At 49.4% G+C, this 16,261-nt stretch overlaps 1 protein-coding gene across 1 annotated transcript; it reads left to right on the forward strand.

The window, feature by feature from the left end:
• On the forward strand, positions 1-12,528 carry LOC144108676 (uncharacterized). Its single transcript, XM_077641853.1, has 2 exons — positions 1-1,585; positions 12,425-12,528. The coding sequence occupies exons 1-2, from the start codon at positions 1-3 to the stop codon at positions 12,526-12,528; spliced, it is 1,689 nt and encodes a 562-aa protein (XP_077497979.1).
• The last annotated feature ends 3,733 nt before the right edge of the window (positions 12,529-16,261 follow it).

A 16,261-nucleotide genomic window follows, 5' to 3' on the forward strand; every position in this document is an offset into this window, starting at 1 on the left:
ATGGATCTAATGAAGTTGCTAAGGTCAGATTTGCTGTCATTGTGTGAAGAGTTGGGTGTAGATGTAGAGGAGAAGATGAAAAAGTCACACATTTGCACATTGCTCTTGGAAACCGCCAATGAAGAAACAGTTAGTGATACATGGGAACTCCTCAAAACTGAGCGAAAGAAAAAGGAAGATGAGCGAAAGAAAGAGGAAGATGAGCGGGAGCGAAAGAGAGAGGAAACTGAGCGAAAGAATGAGGAAAATGAGCGCCAACGGCTAGCGGCTGAGCGAGAGGAACGGGAGCTCAGAAGGTTGCAGCTTGCGAATGACCAAAAGAAACTGGAATGTGAGAGTTCGAGAGGCATGACTCCAGAGAGAGTGAGTCAGGCCGAATCGTTTTCTATGGACAGATTGATGCAGCCGTATAAAATTGGCGAGGATCTTGGTTATTACCTCGTGAATTTCGAGAGGACGTGTGAGAAACGGGGTTACGCAAAGGAGACCTGGCCACAAAAGCTACTAATGGTGTTACCCTGTGAGGCGGCCACTATAGTCGCGAGGCTTGACGCGAAAGATGCCGATGACTACGAGAAGGTGAAAGCGAGTTTGCTAAGAAAGTACCGACTTTCGGCAGAAGAATTCCGACAGCGGTTCAGAGGTGCCAGCAAGAGAAGCAGCGAGAGCTATGCAGAATTCGCATTCAGTTTGAAGGCCAACCTTACAGAGTGGTTGAAGGGCGCGGAGGCATATGACACCAAAGATAAGGTTGTCGAATGTGTAGGCCTCGAGCAGTTCTATAACAGTATCCCTGAGGCCGTTAAGTTATGGGTGCAAGACAGAGAAAATGTGGGCACAGTGGAGAAAGCTGCAGAACTAGCGGACGAATATGCAACACGGAGAAAGCTGAGTTCCGAGTCAAGCGAGTCTGAAAAGAAAGCGTTCGGTTTAAGGAAGCGTTTCATTCCCAAAAATCGATCGCAATTTAGGAATCGCGAGACAGTTGAGGGCACTAAACAGGCCCCAGAAAAAACTGAGGATTGTGCCAAGCAGGCCGGAGCTCAGAAAGCATTGACGAAGGAGTTCGAGGCCAGGAAGCCGTTCCGTTGTTTCAACTGTCAGGAAACTGGACATATTGCAGCAAGGTGTACGAAGACGCGATTAGCTTTCTCATATGCCAACGACAGTGATGAGAATTTGGAACTTCTGCGTCCATATATTCACGAACTCCAAGTAAATGGAAAATTGTGCAGGGTCCTTCGGGACAGCGGGGCAACAATGGACATTGTTCACCCCTCATATGTCAAGGAGGAAGACTTTACTGGGGAAGTAGCATGGATAAGACAGGTACTAGAAAATCAGAGTGTGTGCCTGCCTATGGCAAGGGTGGTGATTTCCGGCCCGTTCGGCGAGCTAGTGACAGAAGCCGCCGTCTCGTCGGCTGTTTCATTGCAGTACCCGTATCTATTCTCCAATAAGTCAAATCAGCTGCTTTGCGATCGAGGTCAGAAGCTGGCTGAGGGGACAGTGAAAGCCCTGACTAGGTCCGAATCACGCGAGCTTGCTTCCAAGCTTAGGTACAGCCAGGAATCAGAGGCAACTGGTGAGAGGGAGGGAATTCCCGAGATTGCGGAACCAAGCAAAGAAAATGCAGTTCGAGCACATGAACAGCAGCAGGAACCTGTTACCGAAGGTAGCCCCATCGATGCCAGCCTACAAGAAGCGTGCAGTCCAGACTCCATGTTATTGCCCACCTCCCTGTGCATGGATCGCTTGTTGCGCGTTGACAGAGACTCCTTAATCACAGAACAGGAAAGAGACCCTAGCTTGTCAAAGTTACACTTCATAGCCAAGGAGGGTATTGCTAGGCGTAACGTGACATTGCACCACAAAGGCGGATTGCTGTATCGCCATTACAGGGACAAAAAGGGGAAGACGCTTGATCAGCTGGTCGTGCCTGAAAAGTACCGCTCAGACCTTTTAGGCCTCTGTCACGGAAACAGTTGGTCAGGGCACTTAGGTGTGAACAAAACGAAGGAAAGGCTGCTTGGGGAATACTACTGGCCGGGATGTTTCCGAGAGGCTGAACGCTACGTGCAGTCATGCGACGCATGTCAGCGCACCGGAAAACCAGGAGAAAGATGGAAGGCCCCGCTAAAGCTGGTGCCGCTTATCTCGGAGCCTTTTCGACGTCTGGTCATTGACACCGTCGGGCCACTACCCAGAACTAAGTCAGGCTATAAGTACGTACTCACTATGATATGCCCTGCTACCAAGTTCCCGGAGGCGGTGCCGCTAAAGGAGCTTAGCTCGGCAGAGATAGTGGACGGTCTCCTGTCCGTTTTCGCTCGAATTGGCTTTCCGGCAGAAATTCAGGCTGATCAGGGGACAGTTTTCACGAGCGCACTCACAACCACGTTCTTACAGAGGTGTGGGGTGAGGTTGATTCATAGCTCCGTTTACCACCCTCAATCGAACAGCGTCGAGAAGTGGCACTCAGTGCTCAAAAGAGTGCTACGTGCTTCCTGCTATGAGCACCAAGACGATTGGGAAAGTTGCCTCCCGGCAACGCTGTTCGCCCTGAGAACAGTACCGCACGAAGCGACGGGCTTCACTCCTGCAGAACTAGTGTACGGAAGGGCTCTTCGTTCCCCGCTTAGGATGCTTAGAGAAATGTGGGAGGGGACAGGAGAGAGTCAGTCAGTAGTGGAGTATGTGTTGCAGTTACTAAACCGCCTGAGTGCCACACGAGAACTAGTGGATCGAAATCTCAAAACGGCTCAGGACACGGCGAAGAAGTACTACGACAAGAATGCTAGACTGGGAACCTTCAAGGCGGGGGATCGTGTGCTTATTCTCAGGTCCGCGCGCAAAAATAAGATGGAAGTTCACTGGGACGGGCCAGTGGAAGTTTTGGATCAGATTTCAGAAACCAACTACACTTTGAAAATGTCAGGGAGAGGACAGCAGATAAAGATCTATCACTGCAATTTAATGAAGCCCTATGTAGAAAGGAGCGGGGTTGTAAACATGGCCGTAAATATCCCCGAAGAGCTACAAACCGAAAACCCTGAGTGGAAAGGCAGCATGAAAGAAAATGCTACCAACGGCATAGAGGAAATCGTGTCCCGATCCGCGAGCACCATGGATCTAGAACAAAAGCAACTCCAAGAATTGAGGCAACTGCTGTGCGAATTCCGGGAGAGTTTTAGCGACCGGCCGGGGAAGACAAATCTCATCACGCATGAGATAGAGCTAACTTCGACCGATCCAGTAAGATCGAAAGCCTACAGAGTTTCTCCAAGGCAGAAAGAAATAATTGAGGCGGAGATAAAGCACATGCTGGAACTTGGCGTGATAGAGCCAGCAGAGAGCGACTACACCTCCCCGCTGATACTCGTGGAAGCACCAGGCAAAGATCCGCGACCTTGCGTGGACTACAGGAAGCTGAATACCATAACGAAGGACCAGCTGTACCCAATACCGAACATCGAAGAAAGGATCGAGACAGTTAGCGCGGCACAATACATCTCCACCCTTGACCTAGTGAGAGGGTACTGGCAAGACCCCCTCTCGGAAAGCGCGAGTCGGTATGCAGCATTTATTTCTCCCATGGGGGTATTCCGACCTTTGGTGCTCAGTTTTGGGCTAAAGAATGCACCTTTTAGCTTTTCAAAGCTAATGGACATCATCCTCAAGGACATGCAGGATTTCGCGCTGCCTTACCTTGACGATGTGGCCATTTTTTCTAACTCTTGGGAAGACCATGTTTCCCATCTCAGGAAGGTACTGACGAGTTTGAGGGACGCTGGGCTAACCATTAAGGCCGAAAAATGTAGTTTTGGCTGCTCACATGTCAACTATCTTGGTCATGTTGTCGGTAGAGGGACGAGGAGACCGTCAGACCTCAAGATAGCCCCTATCGCTGAATTCCCGCAGCCCCGAACTAAGACGGATGTACGGTCATTTCTCGGTCTTGTGGGGTACTACCAAAGGTACATACCCAACTATTCACAGCTAGCAAGTCCTTTGACCGATGCGCTTCGCAAGGAAAAGCCGAATAGCGTTATCTGGGACGCAGCAAAAGAAATTTCGTTTCAGAGCTTGAAGAGCGTGCTGGTTTCGCGGCCCGTGTTACGCGCGCCGGACTACAGCAAGGAATTCGTGGTCCAGTGTGACGCCAGCGACCAGGGTATGGGGGTCGTATTAAGCCAAGTCGGAGACGACAATGAGGAGCACCCTATCCTTTATGCCAGCAGGAAGTTACCCGTAAGGGAAGAAGCCTACAGCGCTTCGGAAAAGGAATGCGCTTGTCTGGTTTGGGCCGCACAGAAGCTAGCCTGTTATGTTTACGGGGCGAAATGTACTTTCGAGACAGATCATTGTCCGCTTACATGGCTGCGTCAAATGTCGCCCAAGAATGGCCGCTTGCTACGATGGAGTCTAGCCCTCCAGCAATATAACTTTTCTGTGCGATACAAAAAGGGCAAATGTCATGGAAATGCCGGCGGATTGAGCAGGTTATTCCCATAATTGAGGTATCCGTTCGGTGGCAATTTGGTGCCTTTTCGTATTTTTTTAGGTAATAGTTAGCTTTGTTTTGGCGTGGTGTCCTATTATCCTTTTTCTTTTGCTTCCAAATTTGCCACCTCTCTTCAAGCCGTGTTCGGCGAATCGGACTTTGGCAGCGAATTTGGCAGACATGGAAGCTGTTCTTAGTAGCCGAGATTATTGCTGTCAGCTACAAAATTTTGTGCTTACGTTTACATTGACAATGCAGTAGTATTGCATAACAGCCTGGCGGCTCTCGGGTGAATTTCGTGCACTGCCTGGGGAGTGGCGCCATGTTGAGTGGCTGATTTCGACTAATGCCTCCGTTATCCGAGGTTTAGGACTCTACACTGTGCTTGCAGACAAGATGAAGAAGGGCCTCCCACGCTACAACTCAAGTCATCTCTCCTCGACCAGTGATTGTGACCACTGGCCGATCGAGATTGTCCTGGCCGCGGAGGAGCTGTTACGTTTGGAGACGCCAACATGCCAAGCATATTAAAGCCACTGGGAATCATCAATCTACCGAGGCTTCAAAGGGCCGTCGAGGTGGTTGCAGTGCTACGAGTGCAGGTGGTGGCGTCTACAAGGGTCATTCCCCCCCCTGCTGTTTAAGGGGTGAAACGGCTCCCCGCTGTCTGAGAACGGCTTTAGTGAACCTGTCTTTTGTTCTCAACGCCGGACCCACCCGGGACATTTTTCTCCCGGAGGGGACGACGGGGAGCCGGCGAGCGGCGGAACTGCAAATCAGCCGTGACAAATGCGGCCGGGTTTGACTAAGCCAACGTCTCTGGAATCTTCGTGCTTCGAAAACAACTTCGACTTAGACTGTGCTTTCCCACACCCATACGTGAAAGCTTCTGCGAACTGCGGTGGGATCCATTCGCCCCACGCTACCGCTGTGAAGTGCAGGTGAATGACCTTCGACGCTCTCAATGGGACCCCCTTCGGGCTATTCATCACTGAAGCCTGGACAGCGTGGCCACTAATCTGCCAGAAGTGGCAAGAGTGTGGGGCTGGGGGCGGACCCGGAAGACTGGACACGTGATCTACATCACAGTGATTCGACGCATTTTTAATGAACTAGATTCCCCAACTAGGGACCTGGGGACAGCGGACCCTATTTAAGCAGCGATCTGGCGTGTGTTCGCCAGCTCCCGATTCACTCTTTCAATCTTTGTATAAATGTAAATAAACCCTTCAGTCTCTTCTTCACCTCGAAGACCCTCTCATCTCTGCGTCAACCCCACTACAGCAGTCTCCCGATCCGGAACCCGGGGACACCGACCTTGGCGAGAGACGGCACAGGCGAACCAGGGGCCCGCATCTAACAGGCTGCATCCTGAACAGCGATTCACGCAACATGATCTTCCACTGCTACACGTTTTGGCGTAACAGGGAGCCTGAACGCAGCGTAGAGGAGACGAGAAAGTTTGTCGCTGACATGCTCGGTGTCAGCGAAAGCACTGTGTTCAGGGTGAGGGAGGAAGTTAAAGCTTCGCATTTTTCGGGTGGCAAACTGACGACGCCGTCGCGAAAGCGCCCACGCAATGCGGAGAAGAGAAGACGCAGCGCGAAGTTTGACAGCTTCACGTTGTGCGCGCTGAGGTCATGTGTGCACGATTTCTTTCGCCGCAACGAGATACCGACGGTTGAGAAGATCACTATCGAGTTCTCGGAGCGTATGCAACTCCCATCACTAAGGCGGTGTACTGTGCGTCGCCTGCTTGACGAGATCGGCTTCAAGCACGAAAAGAGAAGCCGCAACTCGCTGCTGATCGACCGGGATGACATCACCGATTGGCGGAATCGCTACCTCCGTGACGTGGAGCGCTACCGAGCGGAACGCCCAAAGATCTTCTACCTGGACGAGACATGGGTGACGGCGGGACACACTCGGTCGATCGTGCGGACAGACACCGTGGTGCAGAAGCGCGGACGCCTGTTCGCTCGAGCAGATGGCCTAACGACGGGTCTCAAACAGCCTTCTGGGAAAGGTCAGCGCCTGATCGTCACGCACATCGGCAGCAAGGGTGGCTTCGTCGACGGCTGCTTGGATGTATTCCGAGGCCAAAAGACAGGCGACTACCACGAGGAAATCGACGGCAATCGCTTTGAGGGCTGGTTTAATGGCGTTCTGCAGAAGTTGCCAGCTCGTAGCGTCATTGTTTTAGACAATGCACCTTACCACAGCCGGCGAGAAGAGAAATTGCCAACGAAGGCCTGGAAGAAGAAGATACAGGAGTGGCTCACAACCTCAACATCACCTACGCTGAAAGGATGATAAAGAAGCAGCTCCTTGAGCTGGTGGCATGTGTAAAGTCACGCTTTCTGTGCTACATCGTAGACAATGCAGCTGTAAGCGCCGGTTACATTGTACTCAGGCTCCCGTCATACCACTGCGAATTTAATCCCATTGAGCTTGTGTGGGCCAAGGTCAAAAATGGCATCGCTGCGGACAACAGAGACTTCAAGCTGTCCACGGTCGACGCCAGCTAGAGGGAGAAAATCAAGCACGTAGCGGCGGAGGACTGGGCGAGGAGCATTCAGCACGTGATGGACTTGGAGGCAAAGTTCAGATTTGACACGTCTGGGAGTGAGCACATTCAACCCATCATCATCCAGCTGGGTGAAGATGACACTGAAGAAAGCGACTCCGACTGCGAGCTGTCTGGCATTGAGCCACTCGGCTTAGCATAACGGCTTCTTTTAACTAAAGAACAGCCTTTATTAGGGCTACCAAAATTTTTCCGGTTGGTTCGCAACAGACAACCATCCATTCCGTGACCTCTGAAATAAATAAGCAGTTCCATTTATGGCGTATTCCTTATAATAGAAGCTCAATTCTGATATGCAACGTCCTGCACACATTGTGCTCAATTTAAGAAGTGGCATAGAAACATGTTTAAATGCTGGTATATCTGAATTGAAACACAACTGTAACATTGTGCTCAATTTAAGAAGTGGCATAGAAACATGTTTAAATGCTGGTATATCTGAACTGAAACACAACTGTTAACTCTGATTATCTTTGGCGGGTTCAAAATGCTCATTCAGGCAGCCACCATCGAGTTTCACGGGCCCCATGTTGAAATAACAGTATTCAGGGCACTCTTTATAGCTCTGTTAGTAGTCTGCACTGGAAATCACAGTCATGTCATAGCCAATTTTTAATTTATTTATCTGACTCTGGCATTAACGCGAATGCAAGCACAATTATTAACGTAAATAACTTTGCTAGCATTTTTTTTTGTCATATATACGTACCGCAAAAATGCTCAGCAACGTTGAACGTGTTTTAGTGAGTCACTTTGTTTACTACAAGCCGTAGGCAAAATGACGGCCAGATTCAGACAGTGATATTGGTGAGGTGATAAATGGTGAAAGCTGCAAAAGCTCTCCCAGCACTGCTTTGCTGGACTCCATTCACTAGAAAACTGCATTTGTAATGATGAAAGCGTCAAGACAGGAAATGATAATCCACTGCACAATGTTATGTGTACCCCCACATGTGACGGGCAACGAAACCATCTATTTATTAAGACTGAATGCAACAACATCACAAGATGCTGTTGCACAATATGACACCCTTTCATGTGCACTCCTGGCGAGCTGCCGTATGCACTGATGCATAAACACATTAACAGGGTTAAGAGACGAAGTTATTGCGCAAGCCACGTGATGCTTTAACATTTTGTATCTGTCAATGTTTCTGTTGTCACAGCTGATAGAAGTTTCTTTAGTCCAAGTTGGTTAATCACGTTGCGACAACAGCACAAGAAGCAAGGTCAGAATAGTAGGAGAAAACACAGCAAGATGGCAGACTGAGGAGGCAAGGTAGACAAGAGTGTAAGAATTTAATGACATCGAAGAGGCCAGCCCTGCTATTCACAAGACTTGGTGCTTTGAATAAGACGAGTTAATGAAATTGTAAAGGAAGAGGTGGATGCAGCATGCTTACAAGAACAACACAAAAATAAAAGGGCAGAAATAGGAATAATAAGCACATACACGCACAGAAGCACTCACATATTCACACACATATGCGCACAAACGCGAGCGCGAAAACTAAGATCTAAAATGCAAAAAAGGGGAAAATAACAATTATAAACAAACACGCAATAAAACATGCACACATATTTAACGCAGACGCGAGTAGAGGTATTAGGAGTCAGTTCACAAGCAGCTGTGCCTACTTTGTCGTACTTGTTTTTTAATGTACATATTGGCTCTGTTGCCTTCACTGTCATAGGAATTTTTTAGTAGCAACATATCATAACAATCGAAAAGCAGCGCAAAGCTATGTTGTGGGAAAGCAAGTCGATCGCTGGCAGCACAACTAATGGTCGATTGTGTCACAGCAGGCATTCTACAGCTGACGCGTGCAGTGAGCGAAGAATTCTAAGCCATACAGAGACGCGAATTCATGCCAAGCTCCCTTGTAAAGGCACCAGTCTATCGGTCATAATTTTATATTAGTACTAAGGCTGACATTAAGGAAACAAACACTGCTCCCACACGCCTGACCGTTAATAATCCAATAGCATTCTCTCAAGCAGCGCGTGTTAGTCACTGATTGTTAGCACTGGTGGAAAGTGATCAATAGACGGTGCTACACAACGCTCGAACGACGCCCTGCTAGACGCTCGGCTATCTTATCCTACTGCTGCCAACGATCGATCGTTTGCGCGCTGAGCTGGCAACAACAAATCTTTGCGTTGGAGGTTGCTCCCGCAAATCTTTTTGGTTGAGGAACTCGTAGGTTGGTTTCATCCGCGCACGCTTTTCTCATTTATCCTGAGAATGGTTTTGCTCCATCACTTCGCCACGTCCGACGAGAAACGCAGGGGCACAGTACACAAACACACCCGCCGCTCACAGTAGGTACCAGACTTTGGCAAATTCTCCTCGTCGTAACTTCACTAAGGAGCAAAACAAAACACCATAGAACAAACACGCACGATATTTGTTTGCAGCGGTGTGCTGCTGCGGGATCCTGTTTCCAGACGAAGCGCAGCGCAGCGCAGTCACCGATGTTCGCTGTAACGTTTTTTCGTCGCCTCGCGGCACAGAACAAACGCACGCGGCACAAGTTGTTCATCGTAAGCTTGCAATAATATTTCCGGCATGACAGACGCCCACAAACAATTCGATGTCACTCTGACGATGGGAGACGCACAAAGCTGACGCGGGCCGGCACAGTTCGAAGCGAGGGCGGCCATGTTAGGCATGTTCTCCGTCGGCGGGGTCACCGGCCGTCCGCTCATGACGTAACCTGAAGTGCGCGCCTACTGGCGGAGGCTCATGTGCATCCGCCTTTGAGGGTCAAATGCCGCTGCCTTCTTAAGTTGTACCCGACAATAGGTCATTCGCGGCACGCTGAGTCTCCGGTGCCGGAGCGAAGGGGGGAGGGTATCCTTTGGCGCGCAAGGTTACCTCCTTTCCGTCGACAACAAGCAAAAACTTCTCCAACATTCGCGAAGAATCGACGGCGCCCGTGTCTATGTTTATTTGGCGCCCCGACGGCGACCTGAGTGAAAAGCACCGTGCGCTCCGGGGGTTCTTCGCTGTTTTTTTTTGTTTTACTTTACCGCGCGCGGGCGCGATTTCTTAGGCGCAGCGCCGGTTTTTTTCGAACATGCGCCGAATTTTGTGACACTGCCCCTTTCTTTAAGAATATTGTGCACCAATATTCACAAAACACAAAATTCGTGCGCAAATGCTTGCGCTCACAATCTATTTTGCGGACGCCATAATACATACATTCAATCATGTTCTTAGATACATGACACTGGACAATAGTCACAATGTACTTCAACACAAACCGCAACTCGGCAACACATTAACACAACACAAACAGGGGGCATTCAAGTTCAAGGCATGCTTGCGCCTATACTTCCAGATACATTTCCTACTTGCGCTTCCTTAATGCGCGCGTGAAAACCTTCACAGTTCCCAAGAGTCTCTTCGACTCGCGGGTCTTTCTCTCGGTCAACCTGGGCTTCTGTTTCGCACAACCTGAACCCTCCAGATAAACTTTCCGACTCGGGTAAGAAGTGTGCGCTTAGGTATGCACACACAAACAAGGCAATCGATGGATTCCAGGGCACCTGCGTCAAACCACAAAGGCTCACAATATTGACCGGTGTGAATGCACGCTTGGTCACATTCCAGAATTGTCCTGTGCGATCGAAAATCAGCTGAAGTAATGTGCACAAAAGCACGATAAACAAGTCCACAACCTGCCCTAAGCTGAGCCTAGCCGGAGTTTCAGGCACCTTGTTCTCTTGAGCTGTCTTTCTTTCGCGTTTCGCTGCTTTCTTGTGACCATTCCGTGGCCTTTCAGTTCCGCACGGCTTTCTACTGCAGTGCCCACTTTTTCCAGCGAAGTCGTTTTTCTTCCTCGGGATGTTCATCGGCGGGACTCTTCCGTTCTTCATGCTTGACTGCTCCTTTGCTTGAGCTAGCACGCTCGCGCTTCTTTCGCCACTTCCTTTTCGCTTGGCGATCACTGTGCCGTTCCGAAGGGCAGGATTCGGACTGCTTTGTCTCGTGGCTACTTTCTGAGCCCTTTGGAAATTTTTCCCTCTTTATGTTGCCCAATATGAGCTCGTATATGGGGCGCTCCATGCACAGTGCAGTTAGTTTCCCGCTGTAGTAGGAAGTCCGCACATGTATTTCAGCTTCCGACAAGCGCTGAAACGAGCCGTCCACTAGTCGCACAAGGCTCTTCGTTCCAGTGAGATCCTTATCTCTCACTATTTTTCGTCTTATTATTACAGCGCTGCTTCCCGTGTCTCGCAACACTGTAATTGTTTTCTCCTACCTTCCCTTTCCGGACAGGCGTTCTGTTCATTTTGGCTTCCGGTAGCGCGTTCACAACGGCGTTCACGACTGGCACCTTCGTGCCGTTCTTCAGATCTACGAAGCCATTTTCATCTTCATCCTCCAGATCATGACCAGAGGAGGCCCGTACACACGATACCCGGGGAATGGGCTTGCTTGGGATCGGACAAGCCGCGGCTATGTGCCCCCTCTGGCCACGCTTAAAACAAGCTGTTGGGCAACTGTTCTTAGCACTGTTGCGGCAATTAGACGCGTAGTGGCCTGACTTGTTGCACAGGTAGCACTTTGGTGGAGCCTTTGGGCTAAATCGGGCATCACGGCTGTCGGTTTTCCCCGCGCTCTCTGAATTCGTATTCTTAATCTTGGTCAGATTCGCTCCTCCTTGAGCTTCAAGAAATTGGTCGGCAAGATCTAGCATTTCGGAGAGTCTTGGCTCTTCTTTCCTTCAGGTACAGCGACAAGCTCGGGTGACCGCTACTTAGGAATTGTTCCTTGATGAGAAGCTCGCGAAGTTCACTGTATTCCTGTGCAATTTCTGAAAGCTCTATCCACTAATCAAAGTAGTGGCTTAATCTTGCCGCATACTGGGTTGCCGTTTCGCCATCTGTGGGCTTTACTGTTCTGAATTTATCTCGGAATCCCTCGGTGGTGAGTCGGAATCGCTTAATCAAGGCGGCCTTAACCTTGCTGAAGCTTGCAGCATTGTCCGGAGAAAGTCGCCCGAATACGCTTAGAGCTTCCCCGCTGAGACATGGGCTAAGAATGGTAGCACATTCACTGTCTGACCAATTCTGACTTCCCGCGATACCTTCGAATCGCCTGAGGAACGCGTCGAGATCGTCCCTTTTTTCATCAAATCTGGGAAGTAATCTGCTGGCATCTATCGGCAGGCCGCTGCCTTCTTCTCTAGTGCTATGAACTTCCGCTGCGTGGTTCGCCGCACGTTGGAGCTCAAGCTTCATGGCAAGCAGTTGTTTTTCGCCTTCGAATTCTCTCTCTCGTTCTTTCTAACCTTCTTCTCGAGCCCTCTGTCTCTCCATTTCAGCCTTCTCTCTCTCCTGGTTCACTTATTTCCGTAGTTCAGCCCCGGACATCCCCATCTGGGTACCAATCTCAACTAGCTCCTTCAAGCTCATTTTCGGATACTGAACTTATCAAGACAAAGACTACCTCTACACGGTGAACCTCAATAACCGCTTAAGCGCGGCACCTCACAATATCGCTCTGCTGCTAAACACTTGTTTACGACCTCTTCGTAAACTCCTTCTGACTCTTTCTCCGTTCTCTGCGCTTACACAGCACCAAACATCCTGTCACGGACGCCAGAATATGTCACCACTTCGCACACTTTTGCGCGCGCTCCCAGACAACCTTAGAGCGTGTGGGGTAGCGGTCTCGGTCACAGAGGAGATGCCCTCGACTCAGCGTGGCAAGCTCAGCCGGAGACCAGCTACCAAGTGACAAGGGGGTTGGTCGTTTGATGCCCGGCTTTCGCCGGTCGCAAGCCAGAGAATGAGTCGGAGCCAAAGGTTCACAAAACAAAACAAAGTTTATACAGCGAAGAGACGATACAAAGGATTTCACCATCACTCGTACGAGCACATAGAAAGTGATTCACAAATACCATGCAACGCGCGCAAAGTAACACTTGAGACAGATAACAATTCAACAAGCTCTTTGCACCTAAAGTGCACTAACACAGGGAGGGACAAATAAACAAAACACAATTTGTTCACCGGGCACTGCGACAGTCCGACGACTTTAGGAGCACGACGGGGCCGATCCGTAGACTGGCGCACGTTGCCTCGCTGGTCCGTCCTGGGCTGGTCGAGTGGTGATCTCCCGGGAGTCGAGCGGGCGCGCTTCTCGGAAGCTTAAACGGTGGCTCGGACGCGGTTGAAGCACCTCATTTATAGGCGCTGACCGCGTCTGTTTGTTCTTTGCTCCAATGCAGGCTGCGCCAAGGCAGGCGCGCACATACACGTAGCTTTAACCGCACAAACTCCTTCTCCTTCTTGCGCCGGGCGCGCGACCCCATTGGTCGAGTGCGGAAACCACATTCTAGAACAATCTAGGCCATTCGCGGCACGCTGAGTCTTCGGTGCCGAAGCGAAGGGGGAGGGTATCCTTTGGCGTGCAAGGTTACCCCCTTTCCGTCGACAACAAGCAAACACTCCAACATTCGAGAAGAATGGCCGCCACGCGTGTCTATGTCTACTTTGGCGCTCCGGCGGCGAGCTGATTGAAAAGCACCGTGCGCTCCAGGGGTTCTTCCCCCGCTGGTTTTTTTTTTTACTTTACCCCGCGTGGGCGCGATTGCTTAGGCGTAGCGCCGGTTTTTTTCAAACATGCGCCGAATTTTGTGACAATCTTTCGGAATGTAGTCACTTTTATACACACTTGACGAAAACTGTTTTAGAAGTTGAACAAAGCTCGCACGCCTTAGAAAACTACAGAATCACTATTCTTTGAAATTTGTAAATCGCAAACAGATTTTTTTTTAACAGAGCGCAAGAAGGAGCTACGTGTCCTATGCCAACGAAGCCTCCAGTGCCTGTAAACTCGTATACCATATCATAAAACACTATACCCGAGGCGTGTATGAATGTTTTTGTTATGTAAAATGGCTAATATTGGCTAAAATTTAGTAGCAGGCGAGAAACAGCACGTAACCTTTGACAGTCACGTTTAAGGAGATATTTTCAAGACATCACTCTCAAGCCGCAAATGAAAAATGCAATAGCCATTGAAACAAGGAGCATAGAAGTATGTTTATTTTTCTTAATTTGTGTCGTTCATAAATGGAAATGGTGTATATATATTTTATCTTAGAGATAATTTATTAAGAAGTAAACCACAACCTCGTTGTGGGATTCGAAGCCGTGGCCTCCAAATTTAGCGTCTGGTGCTCTACTGACCGAGCTGCAGCGACAGTTCTCCAGTCTTCTGCTTTCGAGGGTATTTACGCTGCCAGTAACCTGGCCCTCAGAGTTTTCACCAGCGTCGCCCTTTTCCGTAGCGGCAGACGTAGCAGTTCTTTATTACTGAGAGTGTGACGTAGAACGTCATCGAACGGTGAACAAAGAATCTGAGCGAGAACACTCGTAATTTGGCCGGCGGTATCAAAATTGCCAGAACCGAATGCTTTCTTAAACTATCAGCATACAAGAAAAAAGGAATAAGGATATCATTATGACATAAATATGAAGGAAGTCAACAGCCGCCGAAACCAAGGAGCTTATGGAAGGAAATGTGTCTTCTTAAGAAAATTTTTAAAGAGAAAATATTGAATTAAAATTGAAACTTTCTGGCGAATTTAGAGGATGTTAGATAACAACAGGTGCCAATCTAAGCGATAAAACTAAGCGCAACCATGCAGTGAAAGGCATAACTTACTGCGAAAACTCCACAATAAATACAGACGCAGCAGGTAATTGTGATAGATTCTTCGTTCTTAAAAAAATGTACAGAAATATGAAATAATAAATATTTATAGGGGGTGTCTCCTACCACGTCGTAGGTATCAGAGTCAAGTTGACTCCAATACCTACTTCTTCTGCGAGTGCATGGAAGAATGCTTGTTTCATGTCTGTCTTTTCGGTCACTTGGGTAACCTTTTCCTCTATTTTACAGACGTTTGAGTGGCGCGAATTGGTAACGCGTACCCGACTTTCTAAAGGGGAACGTTATCGCGTGCAGGTTCGAACAAGACCAGATAACAAAGCGATCAAACAAAACAAAACTAAGCCGTTTTTATAATTTAAAAGAAAAGCGCCGACAAAAAACGAAAACAAGGAACACACACTCAACACGCGTACATCACTTGAGAAATAAAGGAAAGAGTTCACCAGGTACTTAGCGTCCCAGGTGAAGCGAGGATGTTTCCCAGACAGGGCGGACGCGGGTGGATGTAGTGCGATACATCACTGGCGTTGCGTCGAAGAAAGCGGCGCAAGGGAGCCAGGTGGTATTAGAAGGAGAGAGGAACACAGGGAGACGCCGGCGGACTCCCGTCAACAGCCAGAAGAACTTGGCAGCAGCAAAAAGAAAAAGCGTAGCCGAGACCGTCGACGGCGGCCCGAAACGCCGGAGGCTTAAATCAGGCTATACAAGAGTGTTTTTCGGCAGCACTGACCCTCAGTCCGTCGGCTGCCACCTCAACACTTGCAGAGAACGCAGTAGGCTTGCGTCGGTGATCCAAGAGAGGTCACGGCAGCACGGACCCCACGTCCGATGGCTGCCACCTCCACGCTTGAATGACCCCACCTCCGCTGTGCTCTCTCCCTTCAGACCTCGGTTTTCTGACACGTCAGCTCTCCGCTCCTCGTGCTCGCCACGCTCTTTGTCGGTGTCGCCTCGCACACACCAATCACACGCGCACATGCGCAACACTGGGCTGTCACGCGCAGCGCCCCGCTGTTCAACGCACCACTGTCGGCGCACCGCGTTCACAAATCCTCCGAGGGTCTTTTGTGCACGTCACATATGTCTCCCCTTCGAAAAAGTTTTTTTCACATAGAAAAATCTGCCGTTGGTGCACACAACACGTATGTTCATGTGGTAAACAGACAAGTTAATCGCTTCCGAAGTCACCTAAGGCACTTTACACAGTGGCACATGGAGGCACATGGAAACGCGCACAGAGTAAACATGGGGTCAAACAAAATACATCTAGAAAAACGGAAAATAAAAGCCATGTAAAACCTCAGCCACAAACTTCCACATAACTGCAGCGTAAAAAATTACGAGCACAAAAAAGGGGAGAAACACATACCCTTTCTTGTGCTCGTAATTTTTTACGCTGCAGTTATGTGGAAGCAAAGTAACCAACTTGCCCAAAAGCTCGTTTTACTCAGCCACAAACGTTCAACTCGTCTGCATC

This window comes from Amblyomma americanum, chromosome 10 (genome assembly GCF_052857255.1).
Source record: "Amblyomma americanum isolate KBUSLIRL-KWMA chromosome 10, ASM5285725v1, whole genome shotgun sequence".
NCBI classification, from domain to species: domain Eukaryota; kingdom Metazoa; phylum Arthropoda; class Arachnida; order Ixodida; family Ixodidae; genus Amblyomma; species Amblyomma americanum.